This window comes from Phoca vitulina, unplaced genomic scaffold, assembly GCF_004348235.1.
Source record: "Phoca vitulina isolate PV1807 unplaced genomic scaffold, GSC_HSeal_1.0 scaffold72, whole genome shotgun sequence".
NCBI classification, from domain to species: domain Eukaryota; kingdom Metazoa; phylum Chordata; class Mammalia; order Carnivora; family Phocidae; genus Phoca; species Phoca vitulina.
This window is the reverse complement of record NW_022589775.1, coordinates 7,518,500-7,537,912: the sequence shown is the minus strand read 5'-3', so window position 1 is coordinate 7,537,912 and position 19,413 is coordinate 7,518,500. Positions and strand designations below refer to the sequence as shown.

The window sequence follows — 19,413 nt, the reverse complement described above, 5'->3', positions numbered from 1 at the left end:
TATAAAGTGCTGTGTCTGTCTGTTTTTTCTGAATGATTTTGGACAGATCCTAAATTTCTAAGCATGTGGTCACTAGAAGGATGGACTAAAATCCAGACCTAATTTCTCCAACAGTGGAAAACTCATAAAGTCTTCCCTGAGCTTGCTGTTCTGTCGCATTACTTCAGTTTCCTTGGAGTAAAACGACAGTTTCCACACATATATTGCTTTTGAAATAGGTTTTATATGCTAGTTTTTCCTGAATGTAATAGTAATACACTCAAGCAAAAGTAAATCGTGAAATACAGAAAAGTATAAAGAAAGAAGTAGTGAAGAACACTAATCTAACCATTACAAAATAATTTCTCTTAACCTTGATAGATGCATGTATATTAAAACCAGTGAGATTATATATACATTTGTGTATGTAGTAACACAGGCAGGATATACATGTATACATATACATACATACGTGCACAGACACAAATAAGATTGTGTTGTAAGTGCTGTTTTCTCACTGCCTATTCACTTGACGGTATCATGGACATTTTTCTATATGAGCAAATATGTCATTTTTAATGTCTGCAGACATTAATTTTGTTATGTGGATAAATACATAAGTTTATTTAACAAACTCTTATTAATAGCTAGATGGTTGGAATTTTAATTATTAAAACCAACATTCCAGGGAAGTCCTGTGTACACTATAACTTTGTGTGCTTATCCTGTTATTTCTGACCTTAGGATAAATTCCTAAATGTAAATTTGCTGTGTTAGAGAATATAGGCATATTATAATTTGATGTTTGTTGCCTAATTGTTCTTCAGAAAGTATGGATCTAATTATATTATGCCTTGGATTACCTAATATTTACATCCTAATCGATACTGGGTAATTTCTAACTTTGACAACCTGAAAAACCAGAAGTAGTATGTCATTTCCGTTAAGATTTTAATTGCTGGTCATCTTAATTTATTGGTCATTGGTACTTTCTAAATGAGCTGCGTATGTCCTTAGCCTATTTTTCCCTGGGGTATTTATTCATCTTCTGAAGCAGCCTTGGTGTAAAGTTCAGTCCCTTTCCATTTCTGCTGCAGATATTCCTACCTGCCGATCTTGTAACTTTGTTGTGTCTTAACTGTATGGAAATTAGATTTTTAAATTTAATTCTAGCTTTAGTTTCTTTAAAGCCTCTCTTCATCCCATGAGGATATAAATATTTAAGAGCAACTCTCAATTTGGCATTAGCTTACTCCCTTGCTGAGTATTTCTTTTGTCTTTCTCTGATAGTTTAATTTTCCTTATTTTATTTTTTCTCCTCCTTTTCAGCCCTGTCCCTTACCCTCAAGTCTAGTTATCTGTGTTATGCTCTTAGAAAATACCCACTCTTAAGTCCCTAAAAATATTTTGAAAATTCTGTAAAAATTATGTTTATGGAAAGTATATTATAATGTTTAATTTGTCCTTTTGAAAGTTAGATATTTCCAAACCTCTAGTCTGTTGCTTTGTTATTAACATTATTTCAGCCCCAAATCTTCTAGGACGTATGTAGATCCTTAAGAGCTCTTGCATTCCAGGGAAGGAGCTGGGAAAATTAGATAGCTTAAGTGGGGCAAACCTAAAGGATGATCTTGAGCATGTTCTTTAAAGACCTATGAAGCCTGGGGAGAAGAACCATGAGAGACGATGGACTCTGAAAAACAAACTGAGGGTTCTAGAGGGGAGGGGGGTGGGAGGATGGGTTAGCCTGGTGATGGGTATTGAGGAGGGCACGTTCTGCATGGAGCACTGGGTGTTATGCACAATGAATCATGGAACACTATATCTAAAACTAATGATGTAATGTATGGGGATTAACATAACAATAAAAAAATTTTAAAAAAAAAGACCTATGAAGCCTGTTGCCAAGTTCTGAAATGGAATTGATTTGTTCTGATAAGCAAGTAAAGGATTATTGGTTTCTTACGACACTGACGTCAAAGCTCAGTGTAGATAGTAAATTACTATTAAAAACGACTGTACCGTTCAGGCCAGCAGCTTTGTGTCTCCATCCTGTGCCTTCAAGGAATTCTAATGTCGATAGCACTTTGAGCCACGGAAGATCTGTACCCACAAAGGTGTCAGCTGTCCTCACAGCATGTTGGTCACAGCTACACAGCTCCTTTGGAAATACCAGAAAAGTTCACTTATTTTATATACTCCAGAAGCTCTTTAAAGGAAGGAAGTTGAAACTGTGTAGGAGAGAGCTTACATTTTAGAAAGCAAGTTTGTTACATGGTATGGGTTTTAAATGACAGTGTCTTTCCTAGTGCACAGTCTCTGTTTGACCAAGGAGTCTTGTGGCTGTGTGCGGGTTTTTTGAAACTATTTTTGAATACATCAACAGGACAGCGTGACTTAATTATAATGTGTTTGGCTGTTGTAGATTATACTTTTGTCTAAAAGCCGCTCACATTTATAGGAAAGGCAGAATGCCAATCCGTCTCTTCTGTAATTGTTTCATGTAGGAACAATTAACCTGTGGATCAGAATCAAAGGAAGTATCAAATTATGTAGCAAAGTTGTCAGTGAATTTACATCTGGCCAGGGAAAGATACTGGCTACAGCAACAGAAACCTGAATCTATGTGCATCCTAGAAGAGAAGACCTTAGATTTAGGTCTAAGCCCGTGACAACACGGGCTTTTAAAGGGAAAATTGGGAATGTTTAAGCTACTTCAGAATTCGGTGTATGTTAAATTGAATCTAGCTGAATTAAGCCTAGACTATTGCATTAGTGTAACTAAAGCTGTCGCTTTATTCCAAGATAATTTTCATGCTAATGAATTTTTAATTTCCATCTCTTTTAATCAACTAGTTACTGGGTCGGACTGTAACTATTACTTTAAAAAGTCCAGACTGGATCAAAAATTTGGAGGAAGAAATGAGTTTAGAGAAAATTAATGTTGCATTGCCATCATCGACGAGCTCCACACTGCTTGGTGAAGATGCGGAGGTCACAGCAGATTTCGATATGGAAGGTTTGTTTATGGAACACATTTACTTCTGTGCTTCTAGATAAGTGTCCTTTCCCGTCAGTGAAGTCTTAGTCTCCAAGTTTATCCATCTCTATCTTCTTGCAACACACAGAGCAGTATTAATTGGATTTTGTTTTGCATTGTATTTGTCTATTTTGCTTGTACCTAGACTTCAGATTGCAAATGTATTTGTCCTTCTTGCATTTAAAGGTTAAGATCTTTACAAGTGTGAGTTTATGTCCTTCTGTGCTAAGAGCACGAATTGGTATTTCTGGTGTGTGGTTTGGTCCCACTAGTTGCAGTTAAGGTAGAAAAGTAGAAGTTCAAAGTGGGTGTTCTAACAACAGAAATGGGTTCAAAGTAGTTATTACAAAAGAAGATACATTTCAAAGCAATTTTAAAAAGATTCTCAAGGAGGCTAAGAGCACATGCATTTGAATGGACCCATATAAATGTGGCCATTTCATATTTAGCGTTTAGTACCCAGTTATCTGGATAATAATTTCCTTAAATGTAATCAAGAAATGCAGGTGCTTTCTCATGCTATGTGCTGTGTTATTCTAGCATATTTCCCATGACAGTGCATCCCTTAGTTTATAAAATGACAATATATCATACTGTGAAGCTGCATACATTCCAGATAACACATTTAAGAGTTGAGCGCCGTACAAGACAACTCCAGCTTTCACATTTCTCTTTTCATTCATTGGCTTAGTCCATACATTTATGTCCTACCTTGGATGTGCCGGGTGCGTACTAGGTGCTGAAAATTCAACAGATATCATCCTTGTCCTTCCAGAACTCCTAGCTTAGCGGTGTTACCAGTGAGCAGGCAGTGAGAGTCAGGTGACAGATGCAGTCATGAACAATGCTGTGGTAGTTCATGGGACAGTTGCCCACCTCGGATTTGGGAAGCAGGAAAAGGTTTCCCAGAGAAATTGAAATTTAAGTTGAGAGTCTGAAGACTGGGTGACAATTAGATGAGGGAAGGTGGAGAGGGTGAGCCAGGAAGAAGGAATGTGCAGGGACCAAAGGGGGAGAAGGCTCAAAGCTCTTCCGTAAGTACACTCGTGAGGGAGTAAAGGGAGAGAAAAGAAATCAAGCAGGGGAGCGGTGTGGGGTGGAAGATGAATTTGGTCTGGATCATGTTGAACTGAGGTGTCTTGGGAGACTGCTGGGCCCACATGTGGGCTGTGGGTGTGTGAGGCAGGTGCTCCGCAGAGAGCTCTGGGCTCACAGGGCAGCTCTGATAGCAGCTCAAGTCACGGGTTGTCGTTAACTTGGCCAGAAGGACTGTATAGAGGTGGGAGAAAACTGGTCCTGGAAATGAACAGAGAACCCCAGATTTTAAAGACAGGCAGAAGGCAACTGCTCACAAAAGGAAAATGAAAAGAAACAACTAGCAATGTCAGAGAGCCAAGAGATGGGCCTAAAAATCAAGGAAAGAAATGGTAACAAGGAAGGCATAGTCAGTGGAGTCCTGTGTCACAGGGAGAGGAGGAGAAATGGGGACCACAACTTGCCCTTTGGATTTAAGAACAGTGAAGGAGGCTGTTGGTGACACTCATGAGAGTACTTTCAGTGCAGCGATGAGGCCAGATGGTGGTAAATTGAGGTGTGGATAGAAGGTGAAGAAGTGGAGAGAGTGTCTATAGACAGCTCTTTAAAGAAGCTAAGATGGGGGCTGCGGAGTGTGAGGGGCAGTTGTTCCAGGGAGATTGGGGATCCAGGGAGTGCTGTTTGAAATGAGAGAGGCTTGAGAAGTCTTCATGCCATGGTAAGGGCTGACGATGTTGGGGACCAGCAGGGCAGAAGGGGTGATAGAGCAGGTCACTGAGAAAACGGGGTGGGGGGGGCAGAATCACAAAAACCCGAGTGCAACCATGGGATTAGACTCCAGCTTGGCAGCAGGTTGTGGGAAGGGGGTCCCATCTTAAAACTTCTCTCTCCTGGGGCGCCTGGGTGGCTCAGTCGTTAAGTGTCTGCCTTCGGCTCAGGTCATGATCCCAGGGTCCTGGGATCGAGCCCCACATCGGGCTCCCTGCTCGGCCAGGAGCCTGCTTCTCCCTCTCCCACTCCCCCTGCTTGTGTTCCCTCTCTAGCTGCCTCTCTCTCTCTCTCTCTCTCTCTCTCTGTCAAATAAATAAATAAAATATTAAAAAAAAAAAAAAAACTTCTTTCTCCTCTGAGAAGTGTTAAAAGCTGAGGTTATCTACAGGAGTAGGGCAACCCACAGTCTCAGGAGAGTTGAGAAGTTTCGAGATAAAGCTCCTGAGAAGGGGGTGGGGGGGTTGCGGAGAGCCACTCACGAAATTGCCAGGCAGCTTTGGGATCCCAGAGGAGGCTGAAAATTGCAAACCGAATGTGACTGCAATCGTCAGCACCACGGGATTCTCTCCAGCAGCAGCACTCAGCAGCCCAGGTGCGGTGATGGAACTGATGCCCGTGGGACAGAAGGTGCGTGGGGGTGGCCGAGGTGAAGCGCCATCGAGTCCGAAGACAGACTCAGAGAAGCAGAATGGCATCGGGGCTAAAAGGAGAGGGATCAAAGGCCTGGATCCTGATAAAGTCCCAAGAGGGAAGAGTCACTGAGGGACAGAACTGAAAGGCTGGGAGCTAGTGTTTTGAGTATTATTTCAGAGCTAGTGCAGTTGGAAGGGCTGTGTGTGTTTGAGTGGAAGAGTGTGTAAGGACAAGACCAAGGTTTTTCAATTGTTGATGTGTTGTCTACATGGATTTTGATGTCACCCAGAGAGATGGTGGGACCTGACTGTCATCCTGCTCTCTGCTTAGTCCTCAGTGAATGGGTTCAAGTCACCAGAAGGATGGAGGTTGGAGATTATGGCAGCAAGTGGGTGTGGAGAGCGTTAACATAAATTCCTGCAGGCATAGCCTCAAAGAAGTAGACCTTTTTATTCAGGATTGGAGGATTAATGTTCTGAAATTGGAATCCGGTTGCAAGGGGAACCTGACTCTACTTTCCAACCCTGAGGAAAGGAGGGAGTTGGGGGGGCCTCAGGGGAGCACAGGGGAAGGAGTGGTGAGGAGACTTTTGGGGAAGGGTATGTAGCTGTCTGAGAGCCTGTCTACTATAAGGGCTGGAGCTGAGTTGAGGACTCCCCCAGAGTGGGGAGGGAGCAGTTCCGTGCAGCAGGTAGAAAGGTTTGGAAGGAAAGGAGAGCAGTAAACTTTTGAGTCAGCCAGCCCTGAGATAGCTGCTCGGTGGAGTATTGAAAGCACTTGTGTCAACCCCGCTCCAGGTGTTAGTCACCATGGACGTCTGATGCTCTGAGGTAATAGGCCATCTTTAGTTACAGTTTAACAACATGCTGAACCTCGGCATGTTTGCAATGTCATAACGAACCCCTTGAAACCTGGATTGGTAAAAACAATCTCTGAGAAAGTGAAAATGGTGGTAATTTTAATAACCTTGTTTCCTTAGGTGATGTCGATGACTACAGTGCTGAAGTTGAGGAAATTCTTCCCCAGCACCTGCAGCCATCTTCAAGTTCTGGCCTTGGCACTTCCCCAAGCTCTTCACCCCGGACCAGTCCCTGCCAGTCACCGACCATATCAGAGGGCCCCGTACCTTCCCTTCCTGTAAGACCAAGTCGAGCACCATCGAGAACTCCTGGGCACCCAACTTCACAAAGTATGTATTTTATTTCAGGTTTTCTGTGACTTTCCCTAGCTGATCTGTTTGATTTTAGATGGTCAAATCTCTGATGCCTTTGGATCTGTACTGTGTTTTCTATGCATACAAAAGAGGAAGCCTGTAGATGGTAAGCCCTAAATGGAAAGGAAGGTAACTCATCATCACTTTCATCAGATGAGAATTTTTCTTAAACCTTTTTTCCTATGAGGTTGATCCATGTCTTAAAATTGATGTTTTTCTGTCAGTGCAGTAAGAACTCATTACCATCTGGGCTTAAGTATCTATTTATACATAACCTCTATTATGGTATGAAGCAAAAAGAGACAAAAAAATTTTTTTGAGTTCAAATTTAAGAGTCATTACTCCTCCAAAGTTGGAAGATTTGTCCTGGAAGTTGTTATATCGCATGACTAAATCACTGTTCTATGCTTACCAACATCTCCAGAAAATGTCTTCCATTTCGTAAATTTCTCCAGTTCTCCCATACTACTCTTAGAGGACTGGCTTCATTAGATAAATTCAAGATAAGCTAAGGTGTAGAGAAAAGAAGAGACTCCTTTTTTCTTCTCTGTATGGGCCAGCAGACTGCAAATGACCTTATTCAACCAATGCTTTGTGCCCTCTTGATCGGGCCACTCAGTAAATCAGCTCTCAGCACCTGGGGCCTCGGTAAGGCGTCCACATGGAGCTACAGCACTCTTGCTTCCATGGTACCAAAGGGGACTTTAATGGCAGAACTGCTTATGTTATTGATGGTAAAAATGCATGTCAGTGCATTACAGAACAAATGGAGAAAATGAGCAAAATCAAGAATTGAGAATCTGTCGTATGTATTGGGAAGTACCATACTCACATGCTCACACCCACGTGGAACCTGATCTTACCTCATGTACTTTTTTAGGTTCTCCTATTGACACTCTGCCAAGAGAGTCTCAGCCCCTAGAGCCCAAGAGGCCTCCTCCTCCCCGCCCGCTTGCTCCTCCTGCACGCCCGGCTCCCCCCCAGAGACCACCTCCACCTTCAGGTAACAAACCGTTTGATTTCCACTTCTGCTAGATTGAAGATCTTCCTCCATTCTATTTTAAAATGTTTTGCGTGTCTTCAAACCTCGAGCTTCTAGATTTTATTGTTTTTGTACGTTGTTGCTCTGCCTGAGCCTTTCTCTGAGGAACAACAGAACAGGTAAAAAGAGTGTTTCCCGACTAGATTTCTGTAGTAGGTTTTTCTAGCTGCCTTCTTACAGGTGTGCAAAACAAATGTTCGTTTTGTTTTTGCTAATCTGATGTAGTTGTACTAATTTCTGTAAAACATATAATTAGAACTGAAGAACATACATATACTTATTTATGTTAAAGTTTTATGTATTTGCTTAAATATTCTTTTTAAGTGAGTGTAGTGCCGTTACTTAAATTGTTAGAAGTATTTGCATTAAATAATAGCTTTTTTATAGTACCAAGATACTAGTTTGTAGTTCCTACATGACATTTAACATTATGAATACTATAGTAAGTCTTTGACATTTCAGTTCTTTATTTAATGTCCTTTCCTTTCCGCTGCATATTTTCTTATGAACTATAAGGGGCTAGGAGTCCTGCACCTGCTAGAAAAGAATTCGGAGGTAACCATTTATATTTGTTATAATATATGCATCTTGGTTCATTCATGTTTTAGAGTTTGATCCCTGTAACGGAAAGACATTTTAGATTTGTTTGATAAAAGCCATAGTGAATGATATTTATACTCCAAGTTAAAAGTAGCTCCAAACTTCCATTATATTCCTATTAAGTAAAAGATCAGAGTTTAGTTTTATCAGTGAGTAGGCCTGATACAGGCTACCATTCTCCAGGTAGACATAGTTGAATTTCTCATCAAGGACTGATACACTTTTTCTTAATAAATATAGTTATTTTGATTACACAGATTTAATTCCCCCAAATCACCTTAATTTTGAAAGGAATTCAGATACAGTAAATATAGAACATTTTCCAAGTATTTGATTAGTGATTAGTGATACACTAGTACTCTCCTTTTCTAGAAACTTAGCAAATCTAGTGATTAGCAGAGTTTCCTGAGAATGCAACTTAAAGCTATAATTATCTGAAATATATCTTTCATTTTGTACGGCTTTATCATAACTTGTCATAAAACTCATGCTTCGCTTTTTTTTTAACATGAGAATGATTTTATTTTTTTCAATAAGGAAATTTTTATTAACAAATGGGTCACTTTTTATAAAAAAGTGTACTTTGGTTTACATGAAAATTTCTCACAAAAGTCAGTTGGAGGTATGTATTTGACAAGTTCATTTAATCTAATTCTAAGAGAGGATGAGTCAGGTTATCATAGTTCTGCAGAAGAGCCTTCACAGATCCACTGATAATACTGTTAAGGCCCACTCATTATACCTGTGTGGTCATTCTTTTTCTACTCTGGCTGCCTGATGCCGTTGCTGACCGATTCACATGGTATCACAGGTTGTCTCTGCTGCTATGTAGATTTTAAGGACTTTGTATAAAAAGTATAGCCCAATTATTTCAGCCTGACAGCTTCTGCAGAATGCTGCTGGATGATAATTTTTTCCATTGACTTACAAAAAACATTAATTTTTCCCATTTTAAACTCCTGCTTTTGTTTATATTTTTACGATAATTTCTACTTATCCTCTTCCTTTAATTAGGAAAACAATGTACAGAAAATGAATTTTTAAATGAACTTGTGAAAAGTTATATCAAACTTAGAAATCTGACTTAATTTTTAAAAATTGCTTCTTTTCATGATTCTTTTGTAGGCAATGTTTGCACCTTATTTTTTGAACCTTATAAACCAATAACTCCTTTAAGGCAGTAACTTAGAGAAAGTCATTACAGTACCTTTAGAGTTTTCTTAAAATAATGCATCAAAAACTAACTTCTAAGAAACTAATATAGTCTCATAGAAATTTAAAATGAAATCGATATTATGATTTCTTTTTCCTTTTTGACTGTCAAATATTAGAGCTTTTATTAGTGATTTAACTGTGAATATAATGAGATGATCATAAAGTAAAGGCTTTCATTAAGATATTTTAAAATTTCCTACAGCTCATAATCTCTGATATAGAAAGAAAATTGTCATCCCCTTTCTATCCTGTTTGAGGAAAGGGAGGCCTGGGGTTTGGGCTAGGCTTCTAAAGTCACTTTGGTTTGTACTGATATCTTTGAAGAAATGTAAAGCAGTAAAAGAACCTTTTTGCAAAAGTCAGTTGAACGCAGAAATTGTTTTGTGTGCCTGCCTTTCATTCTGTGCTGTGGGCCCTGAACAATATACAGCTTCTGTTCTTTCTCTAAAAAGGTGTTGGAGCCCCGCCCAGTCCTGGGGCAGCTAGGCGAGAGATGGAAGGTAACAAGACTTCTACATCATAGAAACGGACCTCTCATCTCACTTCTAAATGTCAGCCCCCCAGTGTGTTAAAGGCACACTAAATCTGTCCTTAGTCTGCCTGTAAACTTCCCCATCCCCCCTATGTACACCGTGTAACCTTGTACTTTTTCTCTTTTCATTCTGTGTTGTGGATAGTTTCTAACGGGTTACCCATTTAATTTCCCTGTGATTCTTATGTTGTATTGTACTCTGTTTTGTATATATTTCATATCTACTTAGGATGTGGAATTACTGTACAGTGTTATTTTAAGAAAATGCCTTTCAAAATTCTTTTTAGAATAAGTCAAATGTTTAGAAATATACTATACCAACTCTGAAGGTTTAAAAATTAATAATTATCATTAAACCCTATTAATTCAGGTCCAAGAATAAGTATTTTGTGGGTGATTTCAAATAACAAATTTTTTATGTATAATGATGCTTACCTAAATTTGCTTAAAAGACCATTAAGACTAAAAGCCATTCATTAAGATAATAGTTATCAAAGGGCTGATGTATTTAATATGACAATTGCACTTGAATTTCCTTTAAAAAAGAATAAATTTTATATGCCACCTGTAATAGTTCCCCCTGCTCCTTTTGACCCCCAGAATGATTTATTTTGTTTCATGTGTCCAATACCTTTCTAGTGAATTTGAACCACATATTAACACTGTCTTCCATAAGGCAAATACTTAGTTGTAAGATGTGCCTGCCTTCTACTTTAATCAAAGGATTTTGTTGTAGAAATCTAAAATACCTCATTGTAAGATTCCTGTATCGATAGTGATATCTACAGCATGAAGCTCTAAAACAGGGTTCTTAGGAGCCCCTGGTGTAACCTGGAAAATGCTCTGTTTTGCTGGGGAGCAGTTTGTCTGCCAAACTCTGAGAGGCAGTAGGGTCCCATCTTGTGACCTTATGTTTTCAAGGTTCATAGGGGAGAACTCTGTTGGGAAGGTCACCTTAGAAGTCACCCTGTAAGTGAGATATCAGATTGAGGGCTAAGTTGTCTCATAAATGTCACTCTGAGTATTCTAATTTTTCTCTCTTTTGGGGCATTTCCTTGAGGAAGGATAATAGCCTTCATCATTATCCAAAGCAGTGTACCTTTGGTTCCCATCTCATGCCCCCATTTGTGCTGGTAATGAAACAGAACAGCCAACTGATGTTATGCAGTGTTGCTTGATTGTTTACTTATGACTCATTTTTTTCCCCCTTCCTGCTTCAAAGCACCCAAAAGCCCTGGAACAACACGGAAAGATAATATAGGTAAAAACACTTGAATTTAGCTACTTAACCTTAAAACTGGACCATGTAGACACTTGGGATATAAGTACATGGTTTCTTGTTTCTTTCTTTAAAAAAAAAAACAAAAACCTAAATACGTGGTGTGATGTCTTTGTTTCAGGACGCAATCAGCCTTCACCTCAGGCAGGACTCACAGGCCCAGGACCTGCTGGATACAGTGCAGCCAGACCGGTAGGCAGCACCTAGCCTGGGGGCCAGCAGGTTTAGGGTCCAGGTCCTGGTTTGCTGTCAGGCAGGTGTGTTATCTTGGAAAATCACGTGTCAAGGCCTAGTTTCCTCAACGCTAAAATGAGGGAATGACACTTGATGACTTCCAGGGTACCATTCAATGATAACATTTAGCATACTCTTCAAAAATAACGAAATATACTTTATTATTTGAACAAAAGTGATATACTTCAGTAATTAGGGTCACTAAATAACTTAGAATCTCAACATTTATGAGAGGGCAGTGTGTTTGGGCAGCTTTTTAAGGTATTATCTGAGTAATTAATAAGGATAGGAAGTCATCCTTCAAGAAGAAGGATTTTAAAACTGGATTGGAGGAAGAACATTTATGATGGGAGTCCATGTACTAAAACTGGTTCTGAAGGTAGGAAAAGTAGGGGCACAGATGGCACCGCAGGGCTTTGCCCTTCCTTGTCAATCTGTGGTTTTCTGTGTTTAGCCTATGTTCTCTAATACACGTAATTATTCTAATATTTACCCAAATGAAAATTTTCTCTGGGATCTAACAAGTAAGTAATAAAAGAAAACGCAAACCAGAACCAGTGGCTTGTCCAGTGGTGCCTGGGACTGCAGGGGGACCCCTCACTGAAGAGTGGGACCCAGGAGCCGGTACTCTCGGGAGAAGTGCAGAGGCTGCTTCTGATGAAACCACTTCTAATTCCTAGTAAGAAATGGTCAGAGCCTTTCTAAGAAAGTTTTGTCTTTCCTGTTGTAGCCGTCTAGTTAATACGCACCCTTAAAGTCCTTTACTACATGTCATACTACATGTAATATTACACTCCGCATTAAAGGGTCTGCGGCGGGGCACCTGGGCAGCGCAGTCAGTTGAGCGTCCGACTCTTGATTTCGGCTTAGGTCGCGATCTCGGGGTCGGGAGATGGAGCCCCGGGTCAGGCTCCACGCTGAGCAGGGAGTCCACTTAGATTCCCGCTCTCCCTCTCCCTCTGCTGCTCCTCCTCTGCTTGCTCGCACACACTCTCTTGCTCTCTCTCTCTCTCTCTCCCCCCCCAATAAATAAATAAATAAATAGGTAAATAGTGTCTGTAGGATACAGATGCTAGAGGATCTGTTACCCATTCTTTTTTATAAAGGGACAGTCGCTCTTCACTGACTTTGCTAGCACACTTCCCACAAGCACTTTATGTATTCTGTTTAATGCCATCAGAATAGGGAAGGTAAGTTAGGATTTTGTGATTGCAATAATAACTTGTGCTGAAATAAGAAATACAGGGGCTTAGAGCCTCCAGCAAACTTAGGAAAATAGACAACAGATGTCTCACAGGTGTCCCTCTGAATGTTATCTAATTTAGCACGTTGAGTTAGTCATCCAAGAGTTTTTACTTCTGTGTTTGAAAAAAACGATCTTAGGGTGTGGATTTTCTTAAACGTCTCAGTTGTTCCATGTATGTGTGTCTCCATCTCCTCGTGAGCTTTCACACCATCCCTGGCTGCGACTGAGGCCACATTGCACAGGGGAGGGGCGGGGGGGGGGCCCCACCGCTCGTCACACCTGAGTTCAGGTCCTGGTTTCCTTTCTAGCTTTACAGCCTTGGCAAAGTTGTATACATTTCTTCGTCTTCATTTAAAATAGAGATGATAAAGAATACTTACCTCTGAGGGGAATTTCAAAGATGCAATGGAAATGCCTATATAGTGCTTAATTAACATCGTGCCTGCCACATAGTAAACAGTCAAAAATAAAAAGGAAGGTTTTAAAGCTTAACACTGTATGACTATAAATAGAGAGCAATTAAAATGACAAGATGGGGGCTAATGCCAGAGAGGAGACTAAATGAGATACAAAAACAAATATTTTTGCAAAATCTCATCTATTGAAAATAAGTAAATGTCTCAAATGTTATTTTCCCATTTCTAGACTATTCCGCCCCGTGCTGGAGTGATCAGTGCCCCACAGAGCCATGCTCGGGCATCTGCTGGAAGACTGACCCCCGAAAGCCAAAGCAAACCACCAGAAGTAGTGAAAGGTAGACCCTATATTAGAAATTCCAGTTTTGTTCTGAATTTTTTCACGTGTCCTTGTCCCCTCCTCTCACCTTCTACAACATACTCAAGTAGGGATAGCCTTCCTTCTACATGCCGCAAGAAAGGAGGCTGCTTGGTGGGAGTGCGGGGGCCTAGAATCCCCCAACACCTCATGGAAGGAAGGACAGAATGTGGTTTTCTAGAAAATACCTAACATCTGAAAATTCATTGTTTAGGGTCAGGTCTTCTTCCTGAACCGCTGAAGCCTCAGGCTGCCCTTCCTGTGCAGCCTTCTCCGCCCCCGCCTGTTCAGAAGCTGCAGGAGCCTCTTGTCCCCATGGCAGCACCTTTGCCTCAGTCGGCCCCCCAGCCGAGCTTGGAAACCCCGCCTCAGCCACCCCCTCGGAGCAGGTCGTCCCACAGCTTGCCTTCAGAGCCTTCGTCACAACCACAAGTAAGTCCCGCTAATGAACAAGATCGCACTTGGATGCCTTTGGAATAGTCTTTGAACAGACTTACCTTAATTAACCCTTTGCTGAGATCAGGGGTTCTCAGAAAGCAAGCTTAAAATCAGGTGCTCGAGGGAATTTCCAAGTGGTTCCCAGGCTGTTTTATCTTGTTAACATTTAAAGTGTTTGTGACTTTTTTCATTTTTTTAAAATGCACATTTTACTTTGGATAGTTAACATATTAGGACGAACAGTAGTGTATTTTTCTTGTTGTTCACAGCTAATATATTAGTTTTGGCTTTCACTTTCTGGAGAGAGATGCCTTACCATTGGCAGTATGGTTAATTTCCCGTAAACAGAGAGTAATCCTTTTGTTTCTCCAGCTGCAAGCAGTAGTCCTTTTCTGTGGTGGAGCTGGCCCTGGGGTCCTCAGGTATTTCCCTGTCAGTCATTGGTCCAGTTCAGATGTTTTGGCTGTGCAGCAGTGTGCTTATTGACCAAGTAGAAACCATCAAAAGAATAAGGTCACCTCATTAGTGTTGCACAGAAAGCAGTGCCATTGCCTTAGGGGTGAAGATCACAGGATCACAAGGACTTCTGCTATGCGAGCGTGACCTCACGTTGGAAAGACCTCCAGTGTGTATATACAGAGTTATTTTTATACAGGGATAATCATGCAAGTTAAATTGTTTTATTTTATTTGGATGCGGTTTTACTTTGTTTGGTTATATACATTCTAGTAAAATTGCTAAAATAAAATTCATGTTTAGTAAGAACAGTTTTTGTTGTCCAGCCTTACAATTTATTTTATCCTAAAGTTTTAACTTGAAAATGCCATCAAGGCCAAAGAAGTGTGTAAAGTTTTATAAGTCTGCTTTTAAACTTCATAAAGATCTACAATACACAAATATTACACATTGGCAAATGCCCCTAAGCACATTTATAAATAATAGTTTATATCTATTTTTACAGATATCTGGAGATGTCCAGCTAGTAGGCAGAAGTTAACAGCTTCTTATGCTTCTATATGGTGAAAAACAGATATTAAAGTAAACATGAGTCTTAAAATGAATATTGTTAGCACTTAGCACTTTCTCAGACAATTGGTCACATTTATAAAAACTGAAGAAGTATATATAATTGAGAGAAATAAAATGTTCTCTTAAGCTGATCAATATCATAAAGTATTCTACATTTTTTAGTTCAGAAAATTGAGGATGTTGACGATATATAAAAAATCCTTCAAACAATAAATGTCCATTATTCTTTTCTCTCTGCCAATCCACATTTAGTGAGTCCTGAATTTTTCTTCTCATTTTCTTGTAATGTTTACTATTGTATTTTTTTTTTTTTTATGTAATTGGAGGGCAGGGTGCTTGGGTGACTCAGTTGGTTGGGCATCCAACTCTTGATTTCGGCTTAGATCATGATCTCGGGTTCTTGGGACCCAGCCCCATGTTGGGCTCTGCGCTCATCGGTCCAGAGGAGGCTGCTTGAGGTTCTCGCCCTCTTCCTTCCCCTCCCCTGTGTGCACACACATGCACGCCCTCTCTCTCTCAAATAAATCTTAAAAAAAAATTTTTTAACTATTTTGGAATAGCCAAAGGAATGTTGAATAAAAAATTTTTCAATGTAATTGGAGGGCAAAAAACTTTCAAACTAGCTGTCTTAGAGCTTTCTACTACTGTTTTAAGAGAGAAAGTGAGCATCTATTTCATAGTAAAAGTGAACCTTAATTCCTAAGTCTGTAACGGTTTAAGTATTCTTAGACCAATATGAACATAGATACACTACTCTGAAAAACTTGAGAAAGAATGAACTGTCCAGTAAGATTGCAGTTTTCAGCAGAAAATAATACAAAAGTACCATAGGACAAATATTCCCTTGACTACCACATTATCATTTTCTTAGGTCATTTTCCATTGTTTTGATTTCTGTTTTTCATTGGAATGGGTGTGGTGATTTGGTGGCAGACAGCATGTGCTTCGTGTGTGGCCTGGTAGAGAACGTTCTCCTTGAATCTTGTATTATCCACTTTATTGAAACTACCAAAGATGTTTGTTTTAAATTCTAAATATTCTTTTTACCTCAGTCATTGGTATCAGATTGCTCCAAATATCACACACACACACACACACACACACACACACACACACACTTTTCTTTCTTGGGGGAGCGGGGGTCTTGTTTGTGTGCAGACTGTCTTTGGAAAGGATCACGGAGTAGTTGACAGTTTCCTCCAGGGAGAGGAGAGTGCTGGGGGGATGGAAGGAAGGGAGGCATTTTATCTTCTCGTACCTCTTGAATTTTGAACCATAAAAATAATGCCTATTCAAAAAATAATAGATATCTAAAATTTAAAAATCTCCCAGAGCTATAGGTTGAAAAGGATAAGAATTTAAAATATGATATATTTGATATTTTGGTCATATATGAAATAGTCTTAGAATTGAACACTTAGTAATTTTTACAAGTCTTTATTATTAATTCTGCCCAAAATCTACAAGGTATTTAAAACATAAAAACAAACATGGCCCAGCTTTACTTTTTATTATTATTTAAATGGTCTTTGACTCTTTAATTCTCTATGGAAAAGATTCATCCAATTCAAATGATTATATAACATGTACAGAATGGAGAAATGCCTCCCTTCTCTGCCTGACGTCTGGCACCTTACTCATCTGATTGTCATCTAAGGACCCGAAGTTAGGAAATTCAACAGGAGATAAAGGAACAGCCTCACTGCCTAACCGTTGTCGTGAGAGCTGACAGGGAAGGAAGAGACCACGTAGAAAATCTCAGCATTCTGGATCTATTCAATACCTCCTACCTTCTATCAGTGCCAAAGCCGAGACACGTAACCCCAACATCATCGAGAAAGTATTCGTTTAAATTCAGGAGTCTCATGTTTAGTAGGCATGCTTAATATACTTCAGAGTGGTGACTTTCTCAATTGTAAAAATGAGTTTTGGTATTTTAAAATAAGGTAAGCTTTAGATATTGAGGAAGAGTTGCTCAAAACTGTTTTTGAGACTACTGTATTAAAGAAAATACTGCTATATTATGGAAAGATGATTTCATTTTTAAACAACAAAAATAGGGTCCGGTTTCTTATTTTTTGTACCTTACAACTAATAAATTCTGAGGTGAATTAATGATAGTATCATCCTTCTGAAAATTTGCGTAATATAGAATATGCCTGGATCCTGATCATTTTGTTAAAATAAATACTGATTTTCGGTAGGGTAGTACCTTGGCCAAGTGGTGCCATTTTGTACATTTTCTCTAATGATGATAACTATCTTGTGGCTGTTGTCCCACTCCTCTTGGGCTGCCATAACAAAATACCGTAATCCGGGTGGCTTAAACAACAGAGATGTGTCTTCTCACAGCTCTGGAGGCTTGAAGTCTGAAATCAGGATGCCAACACAGTTGAGTTGTGGTGAGGGTTCTTTTCCCAGCTTGCAGACAGCTTCTCCCTCTGTGCTCACATGACCTTTCCTCAGGGCTTCCAGTGGGGGAGAGAGCAAGCTCTCTGACGTGTCCTTTCATGAGGGCACAAATCCCTCACGAGGCCCGCCCTCCTGGCCTCATCTAACCCCAGTCACCCCCCAGAGACCCCCACATCCAAATACCATCACACTGAGAGTTAGGGCTTCACCATATGAAATTGGCAGAGGCGGGGACACAAATATTCAGTCCATTACAGACTGCTTAAAATATCTTAGAGCTCCAAAACCTATTTGGGATATTATTTTTGTAGTAACAAAACTTTGAAGTGGCTAGTCATCAACCTCTGACAAAATTAAAGTTTGAGGCCTAATTTAACGATACATTTTTTAATTCAAAATTACAAAAGAAATTGGAGTCGTCTCTTGAACGAATGCTATGACCTGCACATATTGCCGCCCTCAGGTTCTGTGTCGAATATAGAAATAAAAGCATTTTGAAGACTGAATTGTTAGGGTTGCTGGTTGGTCTCAGATTGTCCTCCTAACGCTTTCCTTTGATGTCTGTGTTCCCTTTCTCAAAGCAGGAGCAACCATCAGGGTAACAGGTATCGGAATCTTTCTCAATCTTATCTGTGCTTTTCATCTGTCTTAGCACATTAGATGTATGAATCTTTTGCTTCATACATCTAAAGTTTCACCCATTTTTAAAATCACCTGTCCACATTAATAAATTCTATTATCATACCATAAACCTGCTTTTTTTTTCTTAGTATTTTGAATTTTTAGGAACCATTTTAGTTCTTGTTAATTCTTTACCATTTTTTTGCTTTGTTTTTTATGAAAATTAACAAAACTAAAAAGTGTAACTTCAAGAGGTAAGCTCTAGGTATTGGAAAGTCTGTTTGGCAAGACCAAACTGGGTCTTGGTTTAATAATGGCATAACTACATAAATAGAAGATTCAACTTTTTTTCTTGGGTGTATTTTGGGAATTTTTTTTTTTTTCAAAGAATTTTAGTAACAAGATTATTTTTGGTAAGGAAGAACTGATGATTTAGAAAGATAAAAGTTATTATAACAGGATTATTTAAAGGTCCTTCCAACACCTTTCTCTGTAAAGATACTACCATTTTTAAAATGTTAATTCATCATAAATCCTGCTTAGATTATAAATTAATTCTAATACAGTGAATGGTGGTGTGGCTCTCATTGTAATTTCAAGTCTGATTGGGTAAAATGATCCTGCTTCTATCAAATTACCTTTAATGTATTTTGAAAACAATTTTTTTTAGATATGAAAATAAAAATATTTAAACATAGAGCATTCATTTGCCAAGGGCCTGCTATTCTAAGCTGTGCAAAGCATAAAATTCTCCTTTCCTATAATGTCTGTGTTGTGGACTGTTCCATCTGCCATGGGAGAATTAGGTCCCAGACCCAATCAGGTACTCCCATTTTGTTGTATAAATCATAAATAATCCAGAGATTATTGGTACTGTAGAGTTAATTGTAATTTTTATGTCCATAATAGATTTGTCTCTTAAGCAGATTTCCATATATAAATCTGCTTACCAGGTTTGAATCTGTTAAATGTTTACTCTACTTTTGTACAAATTTATTGTCATATTAAGTTGAAGAAAAATATACTTGTTTATTCAATTATAAAGTATGTTCTAGGACAACTGAATAAAACAGTCAGATGCTTGAGAGTTATTCACTTAATGAAATTATCCACCATTTCTTTGTACAAATGAACAGCCTTCCCTGTGGTTAAAGTAGTAAGTTACTGTTTCATAATATGCAATTATGTTTTTGGGGAGGAACTGCTGTTCTTTTTTTCAACACAGTTCATGAACATTTAGTTATTTTGGTTTCACAGCTATCTGAATTCATTTTGGGTAGTGCTCCATTTTGTTACATTGCAGGTCTTGAGCTAAAATTC

The 19,413-nt window shown here is 39.3% G+C and overlaps 1 protein-coding gene across 3 annotated transcripts in view; it reads left to right on the top strand.

The window, feature by feature from the left end:
* SYNJ1 (synaptojanin 1) overlaps positions 1-19,413 on the top strand; it is an 85,792-nt gene that overhangs the window by 62,225 nt on the left and 4,154 nt on the right. For 2 of the 3 annotated variants that reach the window (XM_032393248.1, XM_032393246.1), the window contains exons 23-32: positions 2,836-2,998; positions 6,438-6,647; positions 7,552-7,674; positions 8,230-8,268; positions 9,981-10,028; positions 11,283-11,321; positions 11,461-11,531; positions 13,465-13,573; positions 13,808-14,025; positions 18,054-18,077. In XM_032393248.1, coding sequence (XP_032249139.1) covers positions 2,836-2,998; positions 6,438-6,647; positions 7,552-7,674; positions 8,230-8,268; positions 9,981-10,028; positions 11,283-11,321; positions 11,461-11,531; positions 13,465-13,573; positions 13,808-14,025; positions 18,054-18,074 — 1,041 coding nt within the window. In that variant the 3' untranslated portion in view covers positions 18,075-18,077. The remainder of the gene's footprint in view (positions 1-2,835; positions 2,999-6,437; positions 6,648-7,551; positions 7,675-8,229; positions 8,269-9,980; positions 10,029-11,282; positions 11,322-11,460; positions 11,532-13,464; positions 13,574-13,807; positions 14,026-18,053; positions 18,078-19,413) is intronic. The other variant, XM_032393247.1, reaches the window with a different exon arrangement.